Genomic DNA, 19,728 nt, shown 5'->3' with positions numbered 1-19,728 from the left:
GTAGTTTGTTCTCTAATAACCAAATGGGATAACCAAGTTGTGTAATTTAATGTAGGTATCTTCTTAGTAATATTTCATGTTCACTGGCAAGCTTAATGCTTAATTCCATTGTATATAGTGGCTGTTCAATATCATCTGAAGCTCTCACTGGAAATATTTCATCTGCTACTTCAAACCTTTTCTTTACCCATTTATTTAAAGTTGCTTCTAGGCAGAATTTTATTTATTGCATTGAAGTTCTGTATTTATTTTATTTTATCTTTTATTAAAAAAATATCACCCTTCCCTTGCTGTTTAGCCTTGGTGCCCTGGCAGCCAGCATAACTAACATGTTACACTGGAGAATTTAGAATTTGAGAATTTGTTAACCATTGTAGAATACAACCATTATGCATAAATTGCTCTTACAAATTCGTTACAATCTGAGGACTTTAGAATACTTTTGTCAGATTACAAAGTCAGTCACACTGCTTCATGTGCATTGGAATCATAATTTATTCTTTGTAAACTTCTACTATATAATTGTATAATTACTATGTGAAATTGTATGAATATCAAAAGTTAACTACAAATATGATTATGCTTGGAGTTTGACTAGTAACATTGAAGAAACGGTTCGTAGTTTTCTTTATCACATCTATTTTACTGTCTATTTCTTTAATGCCAGTCTTTCAAGTGTATTGAGTGAATTGCTAAAAATCCTTGCCTTTTTGTAGGTTTCATTATTAGTATTTAATATATGCAGAATCAGTGGAATTGATGTTGCATTACTTTCTTACAATACATAAGAAAAAAGTTATGAATTTTAGTTTTGTACTAAATACTCAGTTTTTTTTTATAGTAAATATACTGCAATTAATTATACATGTAAAGATTCAGTCTTACAGATAAAATACATAAATAAAATGTATGCATTTCTTTATGGTGTTATATCAGGCCATTCAAAAAGGACTTCGCAACTTTAAAATCATATAACAGTTTTTTGAAATAACTGTTTACAGATTCAATTGAGGTCTCATTTCATAGAAAAACGCATCAAGTTTGTCACTCAACATTCACTTTGGTTTAATATGGCTTCCATTTGTAATGTGACATACATCCTACGTGAAGTCAATTTCATTTCAGACTGTAGCCAGCAAGTCGGCCGTTACCTCAACAGCTGCAGTCTTAATTTGAGATCTTAGCTTAACAAGATCAGCAGGCAAAGATGATGCATAAATCCGATCTTTAATGAAATCCCCAAGAGAAAATTCTAATGGGATCAATTCTAAAAACTGAGGTAGCTGTGCAATTGGACCTTCATGTATCAAGAAAATCTCTGACTTGTGGGTGGTAGTGAGGTGGTGCTTCATCTTGCTGATAGTAATGACATCTTGATCAATCTTCTTGGTCATCATCGTCTAACATAGAAATTAAAAAATGTTTAAGCACATTCAGGTATATGATACCATTTATGGTTGTCTGCTGGAAGAGCAACAGACCATACAGTCTTTGTTTGCTTAGGCCTTAGAATGGCCTTAGGACTATCACGAATTGAATGTGCTGCAAAGTTTCATGTGGGGTTTTGTTACCCCATATTCAGCAGTTAGAGGTGTTCACCTTGCCACCGATGTGAAACATTGACTCATCCCTAAAAAAAAAATGAAATTGTCTAAAAAATGTTTCACCTGCAATTCTATCCATCATTTCCACACAATCCTGCCGCCGAGCAATTTTATTGTCATCTGTAACGTGTTGAACCATGGTTAGTTTGTATGGCTTCAAGTGCAGTTGTTTACGTAATGTGCGCCAAACAGTCATTTGTTGAATGATAGTCATACGTGATGCATGTCAAGTTTATTTCTTCAGATTACATACAAAGCTTTCTCCTAGTTCCACATCAGTTTCAGGGGCGTGTGGATGTTCTGTTGATTTTGTATGTGTAATAAAACACCCTGTCTCAATGAAGGTTTGGTGCCAAGAATAAATTGTAATTTTGTGGGAGGCACCCTACCGTACTCTACAAAAATTATGTTGAATTACAGTTGCTGATTGCAAAATGTGAAATCAAAACACATAGTGAGTATGTTTTGCACTAGTAAAAATATCCATTTTTAACAACACTGGTGACAGTGGTTGCTGAATTCGATTTTAATGAACTACGCAAGTCAAAACTTGACATGTTTTGCTATGAAGTGATCCCTCAACTTGCTTTTAAAATTGTGAAGCCTTTTTTAATCACCTGGTATAGAAAAGCTTAAGTAGTCATGAACATGATTTTTATTAATTAAAGCTTATTTAAAATAAAACACTTAACATTTATTTTTCATTGGGTGCTATTTTATCCTGATGAGCTTTTATTATTTTTTAGAGTCCTCAGGGAACAAGTCCATCCACGTTATCTCCATCATCAGTGACTACTCGACATCAGGGGGGTCGCTTCTCATTTGGTGGTTCTCCTCCAAATGAATCACCTGGCCCACCTCATTATAGTCCCCATAGTCCTTCTGCTCCAACACCAGTGAGTCTGTTTTATGAATCGTTTGTTTGGTTTTGTCTTTTATGTATCAGGTTAACATGTAATATTTGTTGGGTGAACACAAGTAGTTGCAAGCTACCCTGTCTTACCTGTGTGTACTGAATGAACTAAAGCACCTTCGTGTAATTAAATTAATGTCAGTTGTAATTGCCTTTTATGTATGCATACATTCAGTTAATGTCCTGTTTAACTAACAGATATCACCTCATGTCACTTCAGAAAATGATCATAACCATTATTTTTAGCATTTTTATCAGTTCATCATGACATGTAAAAAAAGACAAACCATTTAAATTCTTATCACAGCATTTGTTTATGATATGATTTTAGAAACCTGTTAATAAACTTAAAATGTAGAACTTTTATTACGGTATACAACCATTTATTTTTAATAAATAAATTATTTAGGAGCATGTAACTTGTAGGTCTGTAACTTCTACTACATAATAAGAATAACATGTTTACATGTTTAATGATGTTAAGAAACTGCTTTGAATTTTTTGTATTTTAAATGGGATCGGGAGACCCATCTTATCCAACAGGTATTTCATTTTTTTGGCTTCTTATGCATTCTTCAGAGTCCTATTTAATGATGAAAGAAGAAATAAGGGAAAAGGTGGGTTTTGAGGGAGGACAATCTACCCTCTGAGAAACCATAGTGTGAAATTAAACTCAACCCAGAGGAAAACTCTTAAGACCACTTCAGGCACCTAGCATCCATACCACTTAGCAATTTCCTGATTCCTCAGGAAATTAGAGTCTCTTTATGCTGTTGGCTGGCTTTTATTTCTTGACATGCTGTTACAATAATTGCTTTTCCTTAAAAAATTACAGCCCTCAAAAGCAGGTAAAAGGAACAACTTGCCAATTGCATTAGATTTATTAGCATGTAAAAGTATCCACTTATATAAATTGTTCAGCCAGACTACTTCGCCTACTAGAGGTAAACCTTTAGATGTTTCAAGGGAAATGGGATCGTCTGGTTCCAAAGAAATAGACTTAGTATCTTGCCCAATACCCTGGTTAATTTTGTACTTTTTGTTGTGCTTTATTTAATGTTTCAATTTGTTTATAGCTTTTAAAATACATTTTCAGACAAGCTTGTTACAACTGGTTTCTGATCAGTTCATTTTGTTATTAATTTTACTTGATTTGATTTGAAATTTCGTTTAGTAGGTGGTACATTACTGCTAGATGAAAAATTTGAAGGCCTTTTTTTGCCAACGCCCTTAAAACTTAATCAAACATTGCATTATGATAAGAAAAAATAGCAAAATTGGATAATTTTTAAAAAGACCTGAATAACAACATTTGGAATTCCTAATACCGTTTTATTAATCCAGATCAATAAAGGAAGTATTATTTTAAATTTTGTTTAACTCAATTAAACTGATTTGTAATTTAGGCAGTTAAAATAACTTAAAGAATCATTCAAATCTTATATCTTATCATTAGAAATACAGTTTACTACAATGGTTAATGACAAGAGTTAAAAGTTTATACTTGGCCAGATTTATACACCATATATGGTAGTGTGTTTTTAAAGATTTTTTGGAAATTATCTCTGAAAGAATAGATTTCCATAAAAAAATATGTGGTCCTTTAGTTTATGATTTATTCATGAATTTGACTTGACTGGTTTTTAATAAACCAACTGGATTTAAAAAAAAAAAAGTTTTGATTCTATTTTAAATTTATAAAAGTTTTTAATTTTTGTGAATTTAATTTAAATAAAAAGTATTAAGGAACATAATGTGTGCATTGAACATTTGTTATAAAATAACTTTCTGTACTGCCTCAGAAAACTTCCTTTTTTATGTGTACAGAATTGTTACTTTTTATAATGTAACGTAATATTATGTAAATTGGACACATTTTAATTATTTTCTGTCTGTAAAGTTATGATAGGAGTACCATTTAGTTTTATGTACTGTAATTTATGTTGTACAGTTACAGAATTGGAGTATTTCAAAAACAGAATAAATTCAAAAAATCCTGTATGTGCTATGGGATTTTGATGTGGTTTCCATTTGTTCTGTAGATATCCAAACAATAGGCTAGTTTTTGCAACATACAAGAACATCAGATGTAGCCAGTTGAACAGCCTCTCTGATACTTAGTATTCAATTCTTTAAAAATGTTTATTATATGAACTCTAGATTATATTACCCTCCTAAGGTAAAAGTATGAAGTATGTCTGAGGTCTAACAATCACAGTAGCTATAACTTTTACCCATTTCTTTGTTTCCATCACTGCAGTTATTTACTTCAGAAACTCATGAAGTGTCAGTATAATATGGAAGAGTACATCTTGTTAAAATATGATATTTTCACTTGTAATTTGGAGCATTGCATTTAATTCCAACATGTATAGATAGATTTAAAAAATAAATGGGCAGCTTATTTCTAATTATTGTATGAGGATACACACATTTAAATAATGGATGTTAGATTTATGTTTAGTAAAGGCATACAGTGTTCATTAGCCCATATCCTGAGTATATCATTGAACATGGTGAGACTTATGAAGCACAGCCTCATCACTGAGCGTTTATCTTGTTTAAAAATTGGTTGTCATTGTGTGTCTCATTGATCATGTTAACTACAGATGTTTTTCTTTTAGAGTAGTGTATGACCAGAGTACCGTAAAACGTGAGTTAACGGAATTTCACAGCACTGAAAATATTTTCTGTTGTGAACAGGAATCTGGTGAATACAGGGATGATCTAGCAATTAAAAAGAAAAAATATGTTAGTGTACTTAGCAGAACTCCATTTCATTTTCTGCAGTGGATTGGACAGAACAGTATACTGGATTGTAGAACAATTTTCGTATTTTAATTTAAAAATCTTAAATTTAGGAACTGATAATTTTGAAGGATAATAAATTGCAGTACTGTAAAATAATACACTTTAATAAGTTAGCATAATTTAGATTAACCTAAATGTACTTTATTACTGTTCATTATGTAATTTAGTCTTTGTTATAAGAAAAAAATTGGTTATTCTTTTTTTGTACTGAACTTTTACTTTCAGCTACTCTGTTTTCTGTCAACATTCTGGCTTTAAAAATTATGTTAAACAATTCTAAATCATTTGCTGTAAGTGAAAATTCCTGAATTACGCTGCACTGTATGATCTAGTTTTTGTTTTGTTCGTTACTGTTACAGTCCTCGTCATCAAAATCGCTTTTGTCATCATCAGTTTTCTCTCGATGGTAGTCAGTAAATTTATTTATATTGTCTAAGTTAGCCTCGGTCTCTAATAATGTGCCCATGTTAACAAAATCTTCAGCAATTGTGTTTTCATAAGATGTCCTGTTGTTCAGTTCTTCCTGCAAGTCATAAAATGTCATTGTTAGTTCCGTTTCTGTAGCCGTATGCAGTTGAAAGTTTGCTTTTTAGAAGCAGTGTTGAACCACCTCTGCCGATACGCATCTAAATGCTTCCAGCAGCCAAATTATAGTGTCGAGCACTGATACAGATGTAGTCAATTGAGTAGTTGACCGTGCCGTTTCAGTAGTTTCTAACGTAGATTACATTAAAAATCTATGGTTGTGTAATTTGAGATATTTAATTATATCCTGGTCTGTAGGCTTGGTAATACTTGTCGTATTTGGTGGGAACCAAGCTAATGTAATATGGCTTTAATGAAATATGTGGCTGACATGTAGCGTTATCTAAAAAGAGAAGAACATGTCTATTTTATTGTTTTATTCTTGTGTTAAACCCTTGCAACCACTCCTCCAAAATACGCGATGTCATCCATGATTTTTTTTTTGGATCTCCATACTACAGGAAGATTGTCTTTATAATGTTTTTAATGTTTCTAAAGGCTTATCAGCCTTTCCAATAATGAACAGTTTTTCCAGTTCTCCTGTCATAAATCCACAAACAAAAACTGTCAACTTTTCCTTGGAATGCTTCCCTCCTGTACAACATTCTCCTTTCAAGCAAAAGCCTTACTGTCTTACTCAGTAGTGCATGATAAAAAAGTCTGGTTTGTTCCCTGTTTGCAATATTTCTAGGTTCGTAATTTTCAGTAAAAGTAGCAAGTTTTATTTTCCAGTCAGATACTGTCTCATCACACACATCTCCAGCCTCACCACATACTTCTTTAAACACAATTTGATGCCACTTTTTAACTTTCCAGCCAATCATTTGAAGTGCTGAAATTAGTCCTATCTAATTTCTCCGCAATTTTCTTTGCTTGGTGCTGTACAGTTACTCCTGAAATCAGTAACTTTCTGGCTCTTGCTCTCGCACTCGTAAACCACTCCCAAACAATTTTGTTAATTTCTTTGTTGCCAGTTTTTTGTATATGCCTTTTATTTGAACCGCCGCTCCCTTTTAACCATTCAGTTTTAAACTAGTTTTTATTTTTGAAAATTTCATAGTTGAGCCTTACCTAAGCCAAATTTTTTGACTAAGTTTTTAACGAACAGTTTGTCTTTGTTGGCTTCGATTACTTTAATTTTTGTATTTAAATCTAGCACAACCTTTTTTTTCGATGCCATACTTGTTACACTAATATGCAGTATCCGGAAAAACACTAAACTAACAATCACACTGTACAGTTCTGTACTTTAGATACTGAACTGTGATATGAATCCATAAAAATAAAAAATTAAAATTAAAATGACAAATTCAGCAAATGAACAGAAAACAAAAATGCATATACTTACACACACACACACACACACACACACACACACACACACACACACACACACACACACACACACACACACCACACACTGCACAGTAAAGAAGACTGTTGTAATGCACAAAAATGACAATTGGATATGTATAATGGCATTATGTAATTAATTTAAATAAAAATTGTGACTTGAGATAAGGAATGATGAGATGTGTTTTATGATTCACAAGGCAGTAGGCATGAAGGCTAGTTTACTGTAAGTAGCCAAAATAACGGTGACTGTGTGCCGTTGCCTGTACAAGGTTTTAACCCTCTCTGTGTGTCTGATAATGTGAACATTTATCTTTGTTAAATACAAATTTATCAGTTACAACTCTGACATGACCAATTTTTATGTTTGATAATGTAGGATAATTTGTATCAGACTATAGTACAGTATGTATAATACTGTACAGTATACGTATCCTATTTTATATCGTGGGAAAGTTTAGTACTGTACTATATATATAGCATGAAATAGGTATATGTATTTTTTGCATAAATTACAGTACTCTACACGATTCTTAAAAAACATTTTCGTTAATTTGTGAGATTTTTCCATTTCCATATCAGCCAGTTTTCCGTTGTAGACAGGATTCCACTAAATCCAGGTTCTATTGTACTTTTACTTACGTGTAATAATTGAAGTTTGTAAAATGATTTTTTCAGAACTAACTTTGTGAAAGTGGTTTTCGTACACGTAATTTTGTATCATTGGTTGTTTCTTTTGACTCATTATGTACTTCTACCATATATTTTCAGGTAAATTCATCACTAACAGATGACTTGCCAGATATTTTGTAGTTAATTATGTTAATGTTGATTGAAAATCACAAATTTGGCAGGACCAAGAATCCAGTTAACCATCTCCTGAACCTCCCTGTCAACTGAGTGGCATAATCCATTGCATCATCATGGCTTATTAGCTGTACTTGCAACCAGAACCTAGTCAACAGTTCAGAATAGTTGTGAGTTGATGATTCTTATATCTTAACGGATACACTGTATGTGTATGTACAATCCACCGGGCTGATCTAGTGGTGAACTTGTCATCACAAATCAGCTGATTTTGAAGTCAAGAGTTCTAAGTTTAAATCCTAGTAAAGGCAATTACTTTTATACGTACCTCAATACTACATAGTTGGGTTGGCTGGTTGGTTTTCAATTAACCACATACCTCAGGAATGGTCGACCTGAGACTGTACAAGACTACACTTCATTTGCATTCATACTATCATCCTCTGAATAAATACTATACAGTATTTCTGGAGGCTAAACAGAAAAAGAGAAATGTGTTTGCATGTATATAGCTATGTGAAAATTCAAATAATTCGTCAACATACTGACTACTGTGCCAATTTACCCCAAATAACAACAAAATAACCACCAAACACAGTAACAGAAGACCTAAAAATCTTTTACCAAAAGTTGACTTTTGCAGTATCCTGCATCATCAGTTGGTAAAAAATTCCAAAATTACATAAAACAAAACAAAAAATAATTAAATTAAAACTTAAAAATTTAGAAAACATAAACCCCAACAACCACAAACTTTAACAACATAATGCAATACCAACTGGAATGATAATGTTGAGTTATGTTCAAGTTTTGTGGTTATCAGGGTTTATGTTTTCTAAATTTATAAGTTTTTATTTATTTATTTTTTGTTTTGTTTGATGTAACTTTGGAATTTTTTACTAACTGATGATGCGGGATCCTGCGAAAGTCGACTTTTGGTGTTAGTTTTTTTAGATTTTTTTGTTATTGTTTGGTAGTTATTTTGTTGTTATTTGAGATATATATGAGGGTCATTCAATAATAATTAAACAGACAAATAGCTATACAGCAAAAATGGTTTATTAAATCAGTACAATTTATTTGTCTACTTTTCAACATAATCTCCACCAACTTCTCTCCACTTCTATCTTTATATGAATCTTCTTATCCCCTCAGCGAAGAATCTTTACCTTGATCTCAAAGTCAGTTTTTGCTTTTTGCTTTACCTCTTCATTATTGTTGAATTTGATGCCATGCAAAACTTCTTTCATCAGACCAGACAGATAAAAATCCAAAGGGGCAAGGTCAGAGCTGTAAGGAAGATGATGCAGGAGCTCCCAACCCACTTTGTCAATAGTTTCCAGCATCAATTTTGCCAGTTGAATGTTGTCTTGAAGAAGAAGCATGTCTTTTCTCTGCCATCTTGAACATTTCCTCTTCAACACGTGCTTGACTTTGTCCTCAGGCATGACTGAGTGATATAGGCTGTTGATAATGCATTGCTTCTTCAAATAATTACAGAAAATTTGACCATGTGCACTCCAAAAGATGGTTAACATGACCTTAGCAGCCGATGGTTACGTTTTGAATTTATTATGGACAGGCAATTCAGGTTGTTTCCATTGCATGCTTTGACGCTAAGACTCCGGCTCAGAATTATGTATCCAAGTTTCATCACTTGCTTGTCACCTTCACCGTATTCATGTGCTGCCATCTCCTAAGTGTCTACTGTGTGGTTGCGAGACAATGGATTCTGATCACCTGAGAGATTGTCTGGACCTGGACCACACCCACCTGGATGAGAGCCCGGTGTTCACAGAAACCTGTTTTTATTGGTCAGCGCTTTGCCAAATGGCTCAACCGCCAAGAGCGAGCGTTGGCTAGTAAGTAAGTTTTATCACACGTTAAAATCCTGTCCAAAAATGCATCACCTTTATTATTGAAACGATTTTTGAGTTTGGTGCAAATGTGGAATTTCTCGGCTTTGTGATAAACTGTAAATCCTCCTTGCATAAGTCTGATGGTAGTTCAGTTTGTTTTGAATGATGAAATGAGTTGTACCAACACTTTCTCGATATTTTTCAGCAATTTGTTTAACTGTAAGTTATCAGTCTTCTTGGATAAGTGAATCAAGATGAGAATCTAACGCCAAGGTTGACACTGTTACTGGACACCCAGAGCGGTGCTCTTTGATCACACTTTTGTGGCCACTTATAAAATTTCCACCTACATGTAAAAACTCGCATGGTTCATGCAACTTCTGCCGTATTGTTTGTTCATCTTAGAGAATATTTCTGATGATTGTACACTTTCCAAAAGTAAAAATCGGTTCATAGAATGCTCTTTTTAAGTACTTTCTTCTAGTGGATATGCCATCGTAAATGTTTATGTTAACATTAATCGAACAACTAACTGTTTGCAAGGTTTCCAACTAACACTTATAAAAGCTTCAATTGCCTGCATTAAGTGTTTCCTTCACTAAAAATGTGTGTCTTCTTTAATTCTTAAATGACCCTTGTGTATATATATATATTTATATAAAATAAGCATCCCCATCACAACTTTACCGGCTCTATATGGTTACTTCCTCTACTGCGGTCAATTTTTTTTATTTTATTATTTATCGAGCAATGAGGTAGGTGCAGCTAGTCGTGTCGCATGTACAATAACAGTGGCAGTAGCAGTGGCTGTGTTGGTTAAGCCACTGCGCTGTATACCATTGCAGCCCTTAAAAAATCAGAATTAAAAAATACCTGAAAATTGTTTATCTGAAGAGTATTTTCAAGCCCAAATCAAGTAAATATCTCTATTATTGTCAGAAATAGGGAAAAATTGCAATCATTGTTCCAAAATTCTTTTACCTTTCACTCCATTCAAGGTTAAATTTTGGTAAGTCTAGAAATTGGTTATTAGATATTCACATGAAGATTACACAATCTACATTTGTTACCAAGAAATTAAAAAAAAATAATAAATCTCTTTTTGCTGCATTTTAGCTCTTTTAACTCAGAATTTCAAAAAATCCTTTCTTAGTATACAGTTATCATAAGGTAAACATTTATCTTCAATGTTTTTTGTTGGGCGTTGATTGTGAACGACTCAAGACATGTTTTTTTATATATATTTATGTATTTTTCTAATGTATTCTTTTGAGAATCAAATTCCTGTGTACTGTACAAACTATATTTATATGATCAACCTAAGTACAGAATTAATAAATTAAATAAAGTAGGATGACCCTTACTTTATTTCATTATGCATATAAGAGCGCTTTCATGAATTACTCGCATCATGAGTTGTTCCACATAACTTTTACAAATTACATATTAAAATTGAAATTAAAAATGATGTTTAGAACTTAGTGATTAATACCTGGTCGCACAAAGTTAATACATATACAAACATGATTATAAGTGCAATTACACAAAGTATAATGAATATAATAATAAATTAAATAAAGAAATAGGTATTATAAAACAAATTGCTAAATATAATGGTTATAATGAATCTTTAGTAGATAATATATACTAAAAGCAAATATCAAAAGTTATCAACAATACTTAATACCAATAAATAACACACCAAAAATTGACAATGTATATTTAAAATATGTATATGCTGATAGTATTGTTGAAAATATAACAAGGATTTATGATAAAAATTTATTTAAACCTGCATACCAGACAAATAACCATTTAATAAAACATTTAAAAAATAATACACATACTGATTCATATGTTTTATAAATTTGTGTAATATTTATAAAATAAAATGCAATGAATGTGACCATATTTATTTAGGTAAAACCACTAGATCTTTTAAAACTAGATTCGATGAATACTTTAATTATTATAAAAATAGAAAATTGGGTTTCTCTAATGTCTCTGATCATCTTATTAATAATACACATTCAGTATCTGATATTCGTACAAATTTAGAAATACTGGAAATTAATAAATACAATATTAATACAAATAAAAGGAGTTCAGACATTTTAGAAACATTTTATATATATAAATACAAAAGTAAATTTAATTTGATCAACCTACATATAGTGTATGAGTATAACACAATCATAAAAGCTGCTGTATATACCAGCACTTCTTAAGACATTGATAATTTGTAATATTTCAGCTCTGTACAGTCACATAACTTTGGCTAGCTAGTCTACATGGATTTCTGTTTTGTTTAAATTATTTATTTTATTTTTAATTTAATTTAATTTTAATTTGAAAAAAAAATTTTTTTGAGGATTTTAAAATTTTAAGTGTAGTAAAAAATTATTTTTAATTTCAATTTTAATTGTGATTCTAATATGCAATTTGATACGAGTAATTTTTAAAAGTTATGTAGAGCAACTGATGATGCGATAATGTGTGAAAGCACTCATGCATGTATGTATAATGAAATAAGGTAAGGGTCATCATACTTTATTTTATTTATTAATCCTGTACTTAGGTTGATCAGAAGAATAAAAAAATATATATATACAGGTGATTACAAATCTCTTAAGAAATATTCTATAGCCAAAAATAAGAAGAAAGTATTAGTATTATAAGTATTAGGTTAGAAAACAAACTATTAGGTTAGCTAGTTTCAGCTCACAAAACATTTAGTCCTGCATACTTTCTGTTCCCTCTGTGAAATTAAACCGTACTAAAACTCTTGGGGTACTTACCGAAGGGTAAATTTGGTGCTTTCTTATGGTTTTTGATCTAAGAAATTAAATAAAAGTGGTCCCATATCTCTAACTCAGTTAGGTTTTAACAAAAACAGGGTAAAACATTTTTTTTTCAGAAAATACACTTTTTTAGGTTTGGAAATGTTTTTATTTGTTTGGTGGTAAAATTATTCAGTTAATTTACCACCAAACAAATAAAAATGTTTCTAGTTAATTTTGTAGAAAATTTAATTCTGATAAAATTGATGTAAATAGCTTGTATTAAAGTTAAACACAAATTTAAGAAGTTCAGCTTTAATTAGAAACATAACTCAAATTTGATCAAAAAGTGATATGATTTTAAACAGAACAATTTTCCCAATGTTTGAACAACATAATGTGAATAAAAATAAGTAGAAAACTTATCAGTAGCAGAAAATAAGAACAAAAAATAAAAATCACGCTGTAGATTTTTGCTAAAAATTATTAAATATCAAAATCGCTACTTCATAAACCTGCATTTCTTCACAGCAGTTGCTCAATGTGTGACTGCTATTCTGTTTATGTAGTTCAGTTTTGGCGGATCCATGCTAGCCGTGCACGTCTAATAGCATCATTATTATCAGAATCTTTATTATCAGAATCATTATTAACAGAAGCTCCAGCTTCTGTTATACGATGCCTCAGTTCTTCTTGTGTGGCAATATGAGCAATATAACTAACAACTTCATCCATCCCTAAAGGAAAAAGTCCACTGGTGTGAGATCATGAGATGTAGGTGGCCATTTTATTGGTCTGTTTTGATCAATCCATTGTTTACTAAATGTGTTATTTAAATGATTCTTCACATCACGACAGTAGCGAGCAGGTGTGCTTCCATTGTAAAACCACATCTGCTCTCTATTTGGAAGTGAAATATCTTCCAAGAGTTCCATCAGATTTGTTTGCAAAAAAATGCAAGTATTGCTCTCCATTGGCAGTAAGAAAAAAGGTCTATGATATTATCGAGAAGACTACACCACATGTTAAATGAAAACGTGCATTGGAAATGACTTGTGGCAGTCTCATGGGGACTGCCACAAGTCATTTCCATTTCTTCATTCGTTCTTTCAAACGAATTTCATTCGTTTCTTCTGCCCAAGTGTGAATGTTTTGATAATTTACAATGCCATTTTTTTTTTTAAACGGGATTCATCAGTAATTATTATTACTTAGGAAATTGTAATGATGTTCACATTTCCTAATTAACCATTGACAGAATTTCATCCATTTAGCAAAATTAGGTGGTAATAACACTTGTATACATGTTGTATAGAATGAGTATAATTACAAATAAATTTACACAAATTTGTAAAGTTGAACTTTTATTAAGAAACATATTTATATTTTTTCATTGGTTAAAAAAATAAGGTTGTGATGAATCATCATTTAAATATCCAGTGACAATGGATTGGTCAAAACAGGTTGGGAATAATAATAAAGTGTGTGGCTCATATAACGTTTACCACACATTTGATTGTGAAACAAACATGAAAGCAATATGACAACCTTGTTGCTTAAGGGAGGAGATAACTTGTACCGCATTCAGTATTATTTCTCCAGCATTGGCATTTCTCACAGAATATTCATGAGACCAACATTGAATTGTGGTTAAGCCTCACTGTTTCTTGAACTCACCTCTCCAAAGCTCAAATGTTTTACAATCCACTACTCTTTGATCTGAGTAATTTTCCTGGTATTCACACAAAGTAGCCTATCCATCTTTGTTTACTTCACCAAAAATTAACAACATGTCTATCAACTCTCCAAATTAAAACAAATTTGTAGTATCACTGACCAAACAATAACAGCACGACTGCTCAAATGAATATTCAAGTGTTAGACTGAACTTAATTTTTGATCATTGCAAACGTATGTAAAAATAAAAATTTTCATTATATTTTGAACAATGTTTTTCAAATTTATTTTTATAATTTTTAGCATTTGTATGTAATTCTCTTTAAAATCATATCCCTCTTCCAATTCAGTTTGTGTGTGTTGTTTCTAATTAAAATTAAAACTTCTCAAATTATATTTAATATTAATAGACATTATTTACATTGATTTTCTCAGAATTAAATTACCTACAAAGTTTACTAGAAATTTTGATTTGTTTATTGTTAAATTAACAGTTATTTTGTTCCAAACCTAAAAAAGTGTATTTTCTGAAAAAAGTTTTTCATGTTTTACCCTGTTTTTCTTAAAACCTAAGACAGATAGAGGTCTGGGACCACATTTATTCAATTTCTTAGATCAGAAACCATTAGGAAGCACCAAATTTACCCCTAGATTTATATTCCAAAAATTTTAATGCGGATTAATTTCACAGAGGGAGCAGAAATCTGTGTTAAATGTTTGGCAAGCCGAAACTTCCTAATGAACCGTTTTCTGACCTACGTTTATATTACTTTTTTCTTATTTTTGGCTGTAGAATATCTCCTGAGAGAGTTCAGTAGTGTTGGTTGTATTTAATGTATGTATGTAGTTGCTGTGTTTTAAGAATTTAAATCACTTTTCATTCAGTAATATTTTGATTTATCATTTTTGTATTTGATATTATCATGTTAATTAACATCTATATGTTGATATGTTTGAATTGTAATTACAATCATAATTTTTGTTACAAGTTTTGTTTTTACCCCATATCTGATCCAATAAGTAATATTAGACAATTGATTGTGGTAGTATTTTGTTTATGTATTGCTGTTCTGTAGCTCTAATTATTATTAATTCAAGCACGTTTTAGTGTTTAATATGTTTTCTTTATTTTTTTTATGTTTTTTCTTACTTATCTCATCCACAATTAATGTTACACTAATGATATGCATGTTTTTTCTAAAGAAAGAAAAGAACTGATGTATGTAAAATGAGTTTAAAGTAATAAAAATTATGGTTTCAGAAATTATATCAAGAATTGGAACCTCCTATTTATGCTTTCTTTTTTATTGTTTTTATAAGTTTTGAATGAAAATAATTTCATTTCTGTTCATTATAACAACCAATTTCTTATCAAATTGTGCTTAAAAGATGTTCAAATGAATATATTAAGAACCAGCTTTCTCAATCTGAGTTTTGAGATTTTCCTCCTAAAAAATATTTTTACTGCACAAGTAATACTTTTAAATATTGAAAGTGAAGATTATTTAAGGATTAAAAGATGAGTCTCTGTTTGAGAATTTTGTTTAATAAACATTTTCTAACTCATTTATTAATATGTTAGTGTTCTTCAAAGTTAATATAAAGAATAACTTTTTTAAGTTCCAAGCTTTTAGAAATCCCTTTCTAAAAGGAATCCCTTTACTTTCCAGAATCAGAGGGCTGCTTTGCAATCCTATGTATTGCATTATGTATTTCTGCTCTTACATCTGAACAAAGTTCCTCTTCAGATCCATCTAGCAACCTGTCTACTACACCTTGTCACCAAGTTCTTAGGAATGTATATATATATATACAATATTTTTTAAAGGTTACAAAATTTCAAATTAATTTCTTTATCAACATGTTGGGCAATTTTTATAGAATTAGAATTTCTCTCATCTTGATTTATAATAATAACCCTCAAAAAATAAGGTAAAAGTAGTTACTTCTTTTTTTATCAACTACATTGAAAAAATATATGGCTTTACAACTTTCTTTTCATTTCTATTTATTTATTTCATATTTTATCTTTTAATGTTATTATACACTATCCTGCTGCTTATTCATTCACACCAAATAATAAAAAATTCAACTTTTTGTTCAATAAAATTTAATTTCTTTTAACTTTGCCGATATTTATCAGGATCATATTTTACTACATAAAATTATTCCCAGAAACGTTTTTATATCTACATTTAAAACTTAGAATAAATTTTAGGAAAATATTAAGTTACAAGATACGGAGCAAGACATATTACACAATAGATAATAAATAAATAAAATATTTTATTATCTTTTTTTTAAAGTTTTGGTCAAATAAACATTTTTCTAGATGTATTATTTTTGAAAACTTTGTAATGCAGTATAATTTTTTTAATGAGAATTACAGGAGAGGAGCATATTTAACAAAACTCAAAAACTTATTGAATTGTTACAGAAAATGTTATAGCAAGATGTGTATAATGCTCTCTATTACACAAGCTGGTGGATTGGTAGGGTTGAAATTCAGGTATTATATGCCTTTTTGAAATTTTTTTAGGAAATTATAAGCTTGAAAATTGCATAAAAAGGGTTAAAAGTTGCATTATTCTACCTTTCAGAAAAAAATAAACATCTTATTGTTTAACTGAATTCTTAATAAATTAATGTAAAAATTAACATTTTCTAATCTGGTAAATAATTTTATTTTGTACAAAAGGTTTTTAAATAGTTAAAATCACATTTATCTCCTCCCCAATATCCAAACTATAAACAAATTTATTCATTTCCTACACTAAGTACCTAATTACTAAAATGTTTATTAAAAAAAAACTTTTCCGAATTTATTTTAGTTTTGTTTCAGTCAATATGTTCATCTTTTTGGTTGTTTTTGTGGAACACAGAAAATATTTCTACAGAACAGAAATAAAGTTCATTATTTCATTAATTTAAAAAAATAATTTACAAGAAAGGTTTGCTTTCATTGTAATGGTCTTATAGCATTGTGGTGTTCTAATTTAGTCTTATCATAATTACTCGTGTTCTTTTATCTTGGATACTTTTTAAAAAACATTTATAATAATTATTTAATGTTAATACAAATTTACATGAGTTTAACATTAATAATGTGGGTGAGATTCTTATATTATTCTTGTCGTATGTATTTAGAGTAGCATAGTTGGAACGTAAATGTTGCTTATTGCTTGTGTGTGTGCCTGTTTTACAGAATCACCTCTCAGTGCCTCTTGTCAACTCTAGGTTCCTTCATACATGTAAGGTCAGTTATATATACACATATATAAAATAAAATTTTAAATGCTAGAAAATCTAATTATTTAAATTACTATATTTGATATTTTTTTTAAAATTTAGCCATTAATCATATTTTTTTTCAGTCAATTTTTACTGCTGTAATAAAATTGTATAGTTCAGTGTCTTTTTATAATCGAAAACAAGCCCATTATTTGATTTATTACTCCTAGTATCAGAAATTTTGATCATAAATATTATTTAAGGTCACTGTAAACTATTAGAATTATTTATATAACTATAATTCTTTCCTTTTTTTGTTTAGAAGACAGATAATATTTTTGATACTGAGCCCCTGCTTCATTTTTGGTTTAAATTGTATCTTATTTTCCTTTAACAGGATTTTTAAAATTAAAATTTTCAATCTGATAAAATTTCTAATTAACCAAATCAATAAGCGCTATTAAAATTTATATACCAAAGATCTTTGAATATAAGTTGAAATTTTAGGACCATAAATATAATCAAATGAACAGGAATTTATTTGTATGTTACAACGTTTTAGTGTTCTAATGTATCGAATTTAATGGTTTTTTGGCTTTTTTTTAACACCCTTTTAGAGAATACAATAAGTCAACTTTGATTATCCTTTTTGCCCATCCTTTGAAAGTTTCATTCTTTTTCTTAATATTTTCTTATAAAATTACATTATAAATTAATATTTTATCTATAAGTGTAGTAAAATAACATAAAAAATTCTTTGACTGTTTTTTATAATTATTTGATTTTTTTTATTATAAAATAATGTACTTGTTATTATGACAAATCCATTTATTATTTTATTATTATCTTTCTCCCAAGTCAGTGCTTAAAGAGAAATAACAATTTGTAATAACGTAGTTCAATTTCTTGGGACAGTTTTCATTCACCCATACTTCAAGGGTGTATTTAGGTCTAGAGTTTTTTAATTGATTTGTTTTTTAATTTAGACCCTGTAAATACTCTTTGCCAGTCATATAAGATGTTTTGAACTAGGCACTTTTACTTTCCCAGTTAGAGAGATGCTACTATAGTTATAACAGGAAAGCATATAGATCGGTATAAAAAGGAACTACAAAAATATTGGCTTTTTTTTGGTTTGTTCCTTAAGAAGACGTTTAAAAAAAAACATTAACAAAAAAAAATTAAATTTAATGCAAATAATCTTTGAACATTTTTTATTCCAACGCTCCCAAGTCCAAAAATCTATTTTTGTCAGACTGACTTACATATGAGGTCTGTAAATAAAGTAATGAGACTGTTTCAGAAAAACTTTTTATTTACAGTCCAATTATACGTGGACTCCAGAACCTTTGAAATAGTTATCTTGGAAAGCCACGCAATGCTTCAAATGGTTTTCCCACCCTTTATAACAGTGTTGGAACTCAGAAACCGGAATATTCTTCAGATGTTCAGTTACATTTTTTTTTGTTTTCTATTGTTCAAAACTGGTGTCCTTTGAGGTGTTTTTTAAAGTCAGGAACGGGAAAAAGTCGCAGGGACTCAAATTAGATGATTAAGGTGATTGAGGAACTACAGTAATGTTTTTCTTTGCGAAAAACTCATTAATTGAGAGTATAGTCTGACAAGGTGCATTGTTATGATGCAGCATCCAGTCGCCTTTGATGGCTGGTTTCACGCGGGCAACTCTTTTCCACAGTCTTTCAAGAATTTCTGGGTAAACATATTGATTTACAGACTGTCCTGTAGGCAGAAACTGCTTATAGACAATGTCATTACTATCGAAGAAACAAATTAGCATGGTTTTGATTAGCTCCTTTCTTGCTTTTTTTTGGAGGTTGTGAGTTTGAAGTATGCCTCTGTTTGCTCTGGTGTTTTGTTTCTGGGTTGTAGTCAAATAATCCAAGATTCATCACCATTAATATATTTTTTTTTTTTTAAATCAGGATCAGTTTCAATTTTCCCTAGAAGGTCGTAGCACACTTCCACCCTGTTGTTTTCCTGTGTCCAACAGTGAGGTTGTTTGGGAAAATTTTACAGACTTTTTTCATGTCCAATTCGTTTGTCAAAATTTTATGGACTGTGGTATAATTCAAATTCAACTGTTCTGCAATCATTCTGGCAGTTAATCGCTGGTTGTACCATATCAAGCCTCTGATTTGCTCAACATT

At 30.4% G+C, this 19,728-nt stretch overlaps 1 protein-coding gene across 9 annotated transcripts in view; it reads left to right on the top strand.

The window, feature by feature from the left end:
- Positions 1-19,728, top strand: part of LOC142321826 (CREB-regulated transcription coactivator 1-like) — a 211,175-nt gene that overhangs the window by 124,344 nt on the left and 67,103 nt on the right. For 6 of the 9 annotated variants that reach the window (XM_075360261.1, XM_075360258.1, XM_075360256.1 and 3 more), the window contains 2 exons: positions 2,351-2,500; positions 17,535-17,585. The exons of 1 other annotated variant lie outside the window; for it this stretch is intronic. In XM_075360261.1, coding sequence (XP_075216376.1) covers positions 2,351-2,500; positions 17,535-17,585 — 201 coding nt within the window. The remainder of the gene's footprint in view (positions 1-2,350; positions 2,501-17,534; positions 17,586-19,728) is intronic. 2 more of the 9 variants (XM_075360259.1, XM_075360263.1) reach the window with 2 other exon arrangements.

The sequence above is a fragment of the Lycorma delicatula genome, chromosome 3 (genome assembly GCF_047948215.1).
Source record: "Lycorma delicatula isolate Av1 chromosome 3, ASM4794821v1, whole genome shotgun sequence".
NCBI lineage: Eukaryota > Metazoa > Arthropoda > Insecta > Hemiptera > Fulgoridae > Lycorma > Lycorma delicatula.
The sequence above is the reverse complement of the archived record's forward strand: the minus strand, read 5'-3'. Positions and strand labels throughout refer to the sequence as shown.